General features: G+C 54.8%; 1 protein-coding gene across 2 annotated transcripts; it reads left to right on the plus strand.

Annotated features, from left to right (window-relative positions):
• The first annotated feature begins 2,194 nt into the window (after positions 1-2,194).
• PGAM5 (PGAM family member 5, mitochondrial serine/threonine protein phosphatase) lies at positions 2,195-9,519 on the plus strand. Of its 2 annotated transcripts, none has more exons than XM_030335954.1 (6): positions 2,195-2,406; positions 5,127-5,305; positions 6,254-6,379; positions 6,484-6,572; positions 6,691-6,824; positions 8,483-9,519. In XM_030335954.1, the coding sequence occupies exons 1-6, from the start codon at positions 2,216-2,218 to the stop codon at positions 8,631-8,633; spliced, it is 870 nt and encodes a 289-aa protein (XP_030191814.1). In that variant the 5' UTR covers positions 2,195-2,215; the 3' UTR covers positions 8,634-9,519. The 2 variants fall into 2 exon arrangements, with proteins under 2 accessions (XP_030191814.1, XP_030191815.1); XM_030335955.1 differs by having other exon boundaries at positions 6,694-6,824.
• Positions 9,520-10,786: the final 1,267 nt, after the last annotated feature.

Raw genomic sequence — 10,786 nt, forward strand, 5'->3', positions numbered from 1 at the left:
ACGGCTTGTAACTCCCAGATTCTTCCAGACTCACTGGACTAACTGAGCTTGTTCTTGGTTTCCCCACAATACTGGCAACTGATGCTCCATTTCTCAGGTCAAAGGTGATCTGATTTCCAGCTTCCAAAATTTTGTCAACTGATCTTTTTGCTTTGTTTCTTCCTGTGGACTAATTTTTTTCCTTTCAAAATCTTTTTACTATCATTTTAGTAAGCAGCCTTCTGGAAGAAAGAGGCATGAATGTATGGTTTCAAGACACCACGTTTGTTTGTTTGTTAATTTATTTAAAATAATGTTTGAGAGAGAGAGAGAGAGAGAGAGAGAGAGAGCATGAATGGGGGACGGACAGAGAGAGGAGACAGAATCTGAAGCAGGCTCCAGGCTCCCAGCTGTCAGCACAGAGCCCGATGTGGGGCTCGAACCCATGAGCTGTGAGATCGTGACCTGAGCCAAAGTCGGACGCTCAGTCGACTGAGCCACCCAGGCGCCCCCAAGGCACCATGTTTAAACAGAGATCTGGGTATTTCTGTGGAACAGATGCATTCTCCAAAACCCAGAGTGATTTTTTCCAACTCTTGATTTTGGCTCAGGTCGTGACCTTGAGGTCATGAGATTGAGCCCCGCATTGGGCTCTGCACTGGGTGTGAAGCTAGATTGGGATTCAATCTCTCAATCTCTCTCTCTCGGCCCCTCCCCATCACACACACACACACACACACACACACACACACTCTCTCTCTCTCTCTCTCTCTCTCTCTCTCTCTTAAAGAAACATTAAAAAAAGTGTAAGTCAGATCATGTCAATTTCCTACTTAAAAATCTGCAAAGATGACCCAGCAATTCCTTTTCTGGGTGCATACCCCCCTCCCAAACTGAAAGGGACTTGAAGAGATATTTGCACACTTAAGTTCATAGCATTATTCACAGCAGCCAAAAGGTGGAAGCAACCCAGTGTCCAGTGATGCATGATGGATAAACAAAATGTGATATATGCATAAAGTGGAATATTATTCAGCCTTAAAAAGGAACTTTGACACACGCTACAACACGGATGAACCTTGAGAACACTATGCTGAGTGAAACAAGCCGTTCCAAAAGGACGAATACTGTGTGACTCTACTTACACGAAGTCCCTAGAATTGTCAAGTTCCTCCAGACAGAAAAGGGAAAGGTGGGACCTGGGGGCTGGGGGGAGGCATAGGGAGTCTGTGTTTAATGCAGACAGTGTCACTTTGGATGGTGGAGTGGCCGCACTATAATGTGAGTGTACCTGACGCCTGGGTGAGATGGTGGGGCACCTGGCTGGCTCAGTCAGTAGAACATGGGTCTCTTCATCTCAGGGCTGTAAGTTCAAGGCCCACGTTGGGTGTAGAGATTACTTACAAAAACAACAACAAAAAACCCCACCTTTTAACAAAACCCCGAACTGGTTAACAGTCAATTTTGTTACATGCATTTTGCCGCAGTAAAACCAAACAAACTCGCTGGTTTCCTAGTTATACTAGGTTCTCTCTGCAAGGCTCCCTCATCTCTCCTAGCTCCTCGTGGCCTCAAGGCTGGGACTCCCAGAGGCGGGGCCCCCAAGGAGTAGACCACCCCCCCGCCCCCTGCGGGGTCACACACCCCTGTGACCACACCCCTTCCCCCTCCGCCCCCCCGCCCTGTCACACACATCCGCGGCCCCATCTCACACACACAGGCACGCACCGCCCTCTCACACACGTGGCTCTCTCTCTCACACACACAAACACCCTGCAGCCCCGCTGCACACACCCTCGCCCCCCCCCGACCCGCAGCTCCCTCCCCCTCTCTCACACATACACCCGCGGTCCCCCCTTTTGTCTCACACACACACACACACACACACCCCCGCGGCCCCGCCGCTGGCTCTGGCGCTCCCGTCGGGCTCCCGAAGGAGGCTCCACGCGGGCAGCGCAGGGCAAATGGGAGGCGCCGCGTGAACGCTCGCCGTCTGAAGGCAGGAATGACTAGCACGCCGGCCTTCCGCACCGGATCCGGGGAAAAGGTCTCAGCCCCGTCGCGCACCACACCCCTTCCACTTTGTTTCCGGAAGTTGCTTTTGCCTGGCCGGGGCGGGACTTCCGTCCCGGCGCTGTCAGCCGGCCGGAAGCGGGCGCCGGAGGAATCGTGTCCCCCGCGGCGCGCCGTCCTCCCGCGAGCGCCTGCGCGGAGCCGGCGCGCGACGGGCGCGGGCATGGCGTTCCGACAGGCGCTGCAGCTGGCGGCCTGCGGCCTGGCCGGAGGCTCGGCCGCCGTGCTCTTCTCGGCCGTGGCGGTGGGAAAGCCCCGCGCGGGCGGGGACGCGGAGCCGCGCGTGGTCGAGGCGCCGGCGTGGGCGGGGTCCGCGCGCCCCGGGCCGGGCGTCTGGGACTCCAACTGGGACAGGTGCGGGGCCCGCGGGTGGCGTCGGGCGCGTCGACGGTCGGGCGGTGGGGACCCTGCGGGCCGCCTGCCGTCCCGTTGGGTCTGAGACGGCTGGTTCCGCCGAGGCGCGGGCGAGACCGGCTCGCGTGCGGGCTTGTGTTCCGGATCTGGCCTCGAGGCCGGCTGTGGGGGCGGGCGGAGGCGCCCGCGGCCCCCGGAGCCCCGGCCGTGCCGCACGACCCCGCCGCCGGCCCGGGCCGCCGAGGCTGCCTCGGGGGTCGTGTTGAGAGAGCAGTGCGCTGCCTGCGCACCGGGGAGCCCGGGGCGGCGATGGTGGGCGGTGGACGGAGGGCTTAGATCTCCCTGTCTTCGTTTCCCTCCCTCGACTTCTGAACGCGCGGATTGGAGGATCCTTGCCTCCCAGCTGAGCGGAATGGGGACGAGGGGCCCAAAGGATGCTAGCCTGGCCCCTCAAGGGACCTGTGTGCGGGGAAGATGTGCGTCTTGTATACGCGCGCGAGCCATCGGCCACACGTGCTTATCGACCGCTTGAGATGTGGCACCTGTGATCAGGAAACATTTTTTAGTGTTATTTGATGTTAGTGAATTTAAATTTAAAAATCAAAGCAGTGCAGGTTTTTTAATATAGGTTATGTGTTGCAGTGGTGGTATTGACACGTTGGATTAAATAAAGTAAACTTTTGAAATTTCACCTGTCCCATTCTACTTTTTAAAGGTGGCTTTTTGGAAACTTACACTTGTTGCTGGTGTTCTGTTTCTATTGGACAGCACTGGTCTGGAGTCTGGGAGTGGCCACTGTGGGATGGTTTACGCAACCCCAGCTCCTCCTCTGTCGTTTATCTGAATGAGTGCACAGAACTGGTATTGACTAGCAGCCTAGTTGTATCAAGAACTTCATGGGTATTTTCTTTTAGAACCTTTAATTAAAATAAAGACTTAGAATAAATACATTTACAGGAAAATTGGAAAGATAATAAGCCTTCCTGTATACTGCACACCTGATTTCCTCTTTTACTAACATCTTACTTTAGTATGGTTTATGTGTTATAATAAGTGAACCAATATTTGTGTGTTATTAACTTTTTTTTTCTTTTAGCGATTGTACTTTTTTGCGGTTTCTTCAGTTTTCAGTTATTGTTGTCTCTTCCAGGATCCCACGTGACAATTAGTCATGTCTCCTCAGGCTTCTCTTGACTGGCAGTTTCTCAGACTTTCCTTGTTCTGATGACTTTGACCATTTTGAGGATGGTTATCGGGAATTTTATAGAACGTCCCTCAAATGGGATTTGTCTGTTTTTCTCATGATTGGACCAGGGTCATATCCTTTTTTTTTTTTTTAACATCAGTACAACTTCTGAATTTCTTAGGGCTTTTTAAGGAAACAAGGTGGACTCTGACTCTGTTTGAAGCAGCACTGGACTCACTTTATTGGTTGAGGCTGACACACTGTATTTGTTCACCAAGTCTAGATTTATGAAGGGGGATGCTGTCTGTGCTGGAGAGTTCCAGGACCTCATCCAGTGAATCCTCCAGCCTCTTCCTGAAGAACCTCATCCAGTCTGGGCTTTCTGTGTCTGTGCCTGCCATGCCCAGGGGTCTTCTCTGGCTCAGCCCTAGGTTCTAACCCTAACCCATGTGGCATCTCAGCCTATCTGTATCAGGGCACCCCAGGTTTGCCCTGCAGAACCCTTGAGTCGCCACCCCTCCCCCCAGACCTTACGCTTTCACCACTGTCTCAGCTGAGTATGTTCTTTCCCTAGCTCTGCCCATGACATAGACCTTTAGCTCTTACTAGTTTCAGTTCTGGGAGCCACCAGACATGCTTGTCTTCATGACATTTGGTCATTTCTCAGCATCTTTCCTGCTGCTGTCCTCCCACTTTCCCATCAGCTCTTCCTCACCTTTCCAAGAGTGCCACCCAATCGACTTCATGATACTGGGAACGTCTTCCTCCTCACTGTCCACCATGATCGCCACTATCCCATGTGCTGCTGAGCATTTCAAGTGTGCCTAGCGTGACTGGGGAAATGGGAGTTTTATTTTAACTTTCATTATCTTGATTGTAAGTAGCCACATGGCCAGGGGCTGTCATTCCTCTGTGTCAGCAAGTTCATACTGGCCTTCTTGTGGGCACTGCACTCCCCCAGCCCTCCCTCCGCTGCCCCTTCCTGTTACCTGGTTTCATTTTCTCCATGTCACTGACCACCTGGCTGTTACCAGTCTTCGCTAGAACGTAGGTAGCACGAGGGCTTCGCTTGTCTGCTTCATTCGCTGATCACCCCAAACAGGCCTGGTGCTTGGGTCTGTGCAGTAAATGAGATGTGCTCTGGGAGGAGGGACTCTCAGGGGCCAGTGGCAGAAGGCAGAGGACAACTGGCTTGTCCCTGTGCTTTCCCAAGACAGAAAGACTGGCTTGCCGGAAATCTCCAGACTGAGTTGTGAACAGGGGTCACAAAGATGACACCTCTCCTGTTTTTGTTTTTTTTTTAATTTTTCAATGTTTATTTTTGACAGAAAGAGAGAGACAGAGACAGAGCATGAGTGGGGGAGGGGCAGAGAGAGGGAGACCCAGAATCTGAAACAGGCTCCAGGCTCTGAGCCGTCAGCACAGAGCCCGACGCGGGGCTCGAACTCACGGACAGTGAGATCATGACCTGAGCTGAAGTCGGACGCTCAACCGACTGAGCCACCCAGGCACCCCTCTCCTGTTTCAACATTAGGCGAGAACCGCTGTCCTTGGTGAACCTGCGGAAGAGGAACCTGGAATCTGGAGAAGAAGAACTGGCCTCCAGGCTGGACCACTACAAAGCCAAGGCCACGCGACACATCTTCCTCATTAGGCACTCCCAGTACCATGTGGATGCTTCCCAGGAAAAGGACCGCACGCTGACGCCCCTGGGTACGTGCTGGTCGCACCGGGCTCCATTGTACCTGTGTCAGGGGCCTGGCCAAGATTCAAGCACGGTCATTAACAGTGATCGTCAGCCCGACTGACACAAGACAGTCGTTGAAAACACCCTCGGCTTTAAAAAATTGATGGTGAGGCTTGCAAGCGATCAGATCTGAGGCACAGCAGAGGTGTTCTGTACCCCCGACGCCCTGTGGGTGCCTACTGTGCACCCTGTGTGCTTGACTCAGCCTCAGCCTGCTGCTGAAGACCCTGTGTCTGCACATGCAGGTCTGTTTAGAGTCGGCTTTGTGATAAACCGACGAGACCGGGTGACAGCCGCTCTAACTGGCCAGAAGTGCCACGTGTTGCAGTTTCTGGCCGTCGTGAGTGGCACTGCCGGGCATGCCTGTCCACCGTGTGCTGCATGCAAGCATGTCTGTAGAAGACACTCCAGGAGGAGAAGTACACAGTGGTCTCTGCGCTGCACTTACCCATTTGTGCGCGTATTGAAAAATTCAGATGGCATAGAGGGTTTGGCAGTCTGTTCTCCAGCCTCCTGTGCTGGTCACTCTGAGGCCATCGGGTCTTTATGTGTTGACATCTGTGATGATTGCACAGCTGGTGGATCGGTGGCACGTTGCGACTCCATCTTTGGGCAAAACTGAATAAAAGTGGCATGAGGGACCCAGAAATAGTAAACAGGACCCTACCTAGACTTCAGCGAGCCTCAACCTTGGTCATTGTTTTCAACATTTCTTCTGGATGGGGCTGAAGGTAACTGGATTATCTCATTGGTCTAACCTGCTGAGTGCCTGGCCCCCAGTTAGGCCCAGGCCCCAGGAGGGCCTGCCCATCTTGTCCCCCAACCCTCATGGTACTTGGGTGAGGACTGGGGTATTTGTAAACAGAAGAGGGGCTGCAGCAACATGGAATTCTCTGGTGTGTTTCACCTTCAAGGTCGTGAACAGGCTGAACTGACTGGGCTCCGACTTGCAAGCTTGGGCTTGAAGTTTAATAAAATTGTCCATTCGTCCATGACCCGTGCCATTGAAACCACTGATATCATCAGCAAACACCTGCCAGGTGAGTGCCCTGCCGCCCCAGGCCCCTTGGCGGCAGGACTGAGATGGGAGGGCTCTGGGCAGCCTCTCCCGAAGGGGTAACCTGAGTCCCTGCTTTTCCTGTAGGCGTCTCCAAAGTCAGCACAGACCTGCTGAGGGAAGGCGCCCCCATTGAGCCTGACCCACCCGTGTCCCACTGGAAGCCAGAGGCTGTGGTAAAACCCCCACTCCCCCGGGGAGCACCCCCTGCTCCACCCCCCCACTCTCTCCACACCCCTCGACCTGTGGCCTGCGTGCTGCCCCTATGCTTAAGATTCTCTACTCTGCCCCCAGCAGTATTACGAAGATGGGGCCCGGATCGAGGCCGCCTTCCGGAACTACATCCACCGGGCAGACGCCAAGCAGCAGGAGGACAGTTACGAGATCTTCATCTGCCATGCCAATGTCATCCGCTACATCGTGTGCCGGTGAGGAAACAGTACAGACGCAGCCGCTTGGCCTAGTGTAGGGCGGGCCGCCTGGCCAGTGGTGTTTCCTGGGTGAAACCCACATGGCCACCTGCTTAGGGCTCTGTGTGCCCTGGACTCCTCGCACCGTACAGTCTATTTCCCCCATCTTGGGAGACAGTGCAAACATTCTCTTTCCAGTTTATACTGTTTGTACCTAGTACCCGCCAGTGGGTCCTGCCACAGCGGATCCTGTGGCGGCATTTGCCTGACGGTGCTTTCGTGTTTCCCTCATTCTGCATTTCTTCATTCAGATTCTTTGGTAAGAGCTCACTCTCACTCTGCGTTGGTTTGTTTGTAGGATTATGGACTCACAGATCTTTAGTTGGCGCCGTGGGTCGTAACGCATCAGCACGTCGCTGCTCTGGCTGCCCCAGCATTGGCTGCTGGGCCTCACTTCCTGGCACTATAGTAGGTTCCGGAGCCCCCATGAGCGACGCCTGCCCTGAGGCGCAGCTGTGTGTCAGAGGGCTCTGGAGGTGGTTAGGCTGGCTGGCGCTTACGTATCTGACCAAAGCTCACTTAGTGCAGAATGTGAAACAGCCGTAAGCCCAGCCAGCCCCCGGACCCACCAGAAAATGTGTGTCAGGCATTTGAGTAGCTGTGGGATTTCCCCTTCTCGTGAGATGACAAGTATGGCAGCAGCAGGACAGGACACAGCCCGGCCGGCTGGCCTGTGGTGCCGTCCAAACCTACGCCTAGGGTCTCTGCTGACCCTGCTTGACCCTCGGGCCTGTCGCCAGAGCTGGGGGGTGGGGCGCGCGTACAGCCTCTGGTGAGAAGCTCAGAGCATCCGGGGCAGGGTGCACAGGGACGCCAGGCCACATGGAGGGCGACTTGAGACGGGGCTCCACACCCTCCAGCTAAAGTGCCCCCAGAAGGCGTAGTCTGGGAGCTCCTGTGTACAACACACCGTTTCCTCCGCGCCCTCCTGTCTGCTGCTCTTGGCATGCGTGGATCAGCCGTGTGTGAGCACCATGTTCTAACACGGCCTGGGGTAGGCGGACGTAGGCGGCCATTAGGAAGTGACCCCAATGCTGAAAACACAGAAGTAATCGTGGGTTTGGCGTAAAGGTGGCCCGTGTGACAAAGGGCTAGAAGGAACCAGAGCATCCCCGTCACGGTACATGAGGGCCCTGCAGAGCCTGGGGGAGACGTGAAGAAGACTCGAAAGCAGCACTAAGGTAGCTCTCCCCGAGGCTGTCGGCCGCAGGGTGAGCCGCCGGGATGGCGCTTCGTCCACTGGGACATTCGGGGCTCAAAGGACGTCTGACGACTCAAAGGGAAGCCATTACGACACTGGGCTTTTCAGCAACTATCGCGCCTAAAAAGCATTTCTAAGAACAAGAAGACACCGCTCTAAGGATTATGGGTTACACCACCCGGTTCCCGGCAGTGAGCGGGTCAGGAGTGGGTCTTCTGCACCGTCTGGCGCCCCCTGCCCCCTTCTGATTACACTGGAAAGAGATCAGCCACACTCACCTGCACCTCTTGAGCTGGGTTGGTCCCCTGACTCGATGGGTTGGTGTCTGCCCAGCCCTTCCCTTTGCGGGTCCTGGCCCCGGGAAGGTCTGAGGGGTGACTGAGCCCCCTGTTCCAGCATGTTCTTTCTCTTCCAGGGCGCTGCAGTTCCCCCCAGAAGGCTGGCTCCGCCTCTCTCTCAACAATGGCAGCATCACCCACCTGGTGGTTCGGCCTGATGGCCGAGTGGCGCTCAGGGCCCTTGGGGACACGGGGTTCATGCCTCCGGACAAGATCTCCCGCTCCTGAGGGCTGCCCGGAGGACCTGCTCTCCGGGTCCCCAGCCTGGTTCGCACAGGTGCCGCCACGGACACAGCTCCTTCCCCATCTTCCTTCCACAGGCTTTGCTGCGGTGATGCTGTTTCTCGGGGAGGAAGGTGAAAAAGCACGAATGTCTTTAGTATCTAAAATGTGGCGTTTCGGTCTGTACTTCGGCCCACGATGGAAAAGGGAATCATCCTGAGCAGATCAGCCTGATTTCTCTCTTGGGGTTCCCTGCCCTGTCTGCCAGGACGGGGCCTCACTGACGCTGTCTGCGGGGACTACGGCCAGTTTGCCCAGGCGTCTTTGGTTGTGACCGCTGTTGGCCACGTGAGCCCCTCGAGGCTGTCGGCAAAGTCCGTTAGGCACGAGGGGCTCCACGCAGGAGGGGCCACCAGTGCTTCCATTCAGAACTTGTCATACATTCTTCTCATTTCTTAAAGCTCTATCACTTAACTGTTTGTCAATTAAAGATTCTATTCATCTGGGTTCTTGCTTTGGCAACCACTCAGTCTGGAGTCCTGCACCCGTGACACTGCTGGGTTTGAACTGCCCTGTGTTGTTAGGCCTTTCCCGGCACCTCAGAGGAGCATGATGGGTGAGGGAGGGGACCGGAGAGCGACAGTGCAGCCAGGGTCCTGTTTCAGTAAAATACCAGACACTTTAGTCTGCCTCTGGCTGTTAATCCTTTACACTTACGGATGAAACTGTTTAGACGTGATGTGTCCATTCCAAGTATTCGTTAACTTAGGAGAAACTTCCTGTGAGGTGGTTATGAACGTTTTCTGCAATCTGTGCAACTAATTGGGACATCTGATCCATTTCTCTGTAACTTTGGAAATAACTGCAAAATAAAATTTTATTTTACTGGTTTTTCAAGGTGCTATTGTGAATGTTTTAAAGAAAACAGGAGCCCAGACTTGCCAGAATGCTGCAGCAGCGGTGGCAAGTGTTTTCCACGGTGATGTGTTTCCTGGGGTTGACGGCCTTGCTGGGCGTGTACCCACCAGGGGCCAAGGCCCAGACCCAAGATGCACCAGCCCCACGGCACTTTCTAGAAAGTTGCGACATGCCAGGGGCTGTGCCGGCTTCTCAGAGGATACAAGTGACAGGCAATACATCTGACCTCCGGTGTGCATGACGCATGGGAACCCGAGTCTGAGCCCTGGACCCTCAGACCAGCCAGGACCTGAGGTGGAGGTAGCAGGCCCTTCCCCTCCTTCCTCAGGGAAGTTGGTGCTGCCGCCTCTCTCATCTTCAGACCCGCCTTTCCGGCAGCATTTCACTTGACCTTTGAGATGCACGGCAGCATTTTGGAAACCAAAAACAAGTCCACATCGCGGGGAGGCAGGTGAGGAGCAGGAGGTCGGTGCTAACATGGGGTCGGGGCTCACTGATGTCTGAGGGGACAGGGACTCCAGACTTCTGGGATGTCAGCAGCACTGTCCCAAGTTCGGCCCAAATGAGAGCTGTATCAGGAACCCACATCTGGGAACAAACAGCACTTGGTTCCTATGGTGGCCTGCTGCTTATTCCAAAATACTGTCTTCTGAGACCATCAAGAAAGGAACGGAGTGCATCTGTAAGCAAAGACAGTACTGGCGGGTTTTGTGCGCAGCTGCAACATGCGGGTGTAAGACAAGGAAAGTGCAGGCCCGGTGAGCACACCCAGCTGAGGACGAAAGGGCAGTGAGTGAGCGATGGCCTCCGAAGCCACACCCCGTCACAGCAGTAATCCCACAACCCACCATTTCCTCTCGAAGCTGTGAATGTTTCTGGGAGTATCTCCAATTATTCACGAGGATCCGTCTGTGGTCCTTGTTGGGGAAGGTCTTCAAAAAGACGTGACTGCCAGTCGACCTGTGAGCTGGCCCCACACACCTGGAAGCTCCTCACCCTCTTCCCTCCTTGGATATGGACTCCGCTCACCTTTCCTGCCCACGGAGCCTTGAGATGGTACGTGGGACCGAAAACGTGTGTACAGCATGCGTGAGTGAACCGCTGAGGCTTCCACAGAAACTTCTGGAGGGTGGGTGCAGGGATCTGTTTCATCCTCCCACCCGAGACAGGCCTCCTACAGAAGTTCTTTGGCTTGTTACACCTGGAGCGGCCGGCCTCTTTCTTGGTTTCTCTCTGCCCCC

This window comes from Lynx canadensis, chromosome D3 (genome assembly GCF_007474595.2).
Source record: "Lynx canadensis isolate LIC74 chromosome D3, mLynCan4.pri.v2, whole genome shotgun sequence".
In the NCBI taxonomy this organism is placed as follows: domain Eukaryota; kingdom Metazoa; phylum Chordata; class Mammalia; order Carnivora; family Felidae; genus Lynx; species Lynx canadensis.

Excerpts from the sequence above, each read along its gene's own strand:
- PGAM5 (XM_030335954.1), top strand. The coding sequence starts at position 2,216 with ATGGCGTTCCGACAGGCGCTGCAGCTGGCGGCCTGCGGCCTGGCCGGA. Across the intron at positions 6,380-6,483 it reads CATCAGCAAACACCTGCCAG|GCGTCTCCAAAGTCAGCACA; the intron begins GTGAGTGCCCTG and ends CTTTTCCTGTAG. Across the intron at positions 6,573-6,690 it reads ACTGGAAGCCAGAGGCTGTG|CAGTATTACGAAGATGGGGC; the intron begins GTAAAACCCCCA and ends CTCTGCCCCCAG.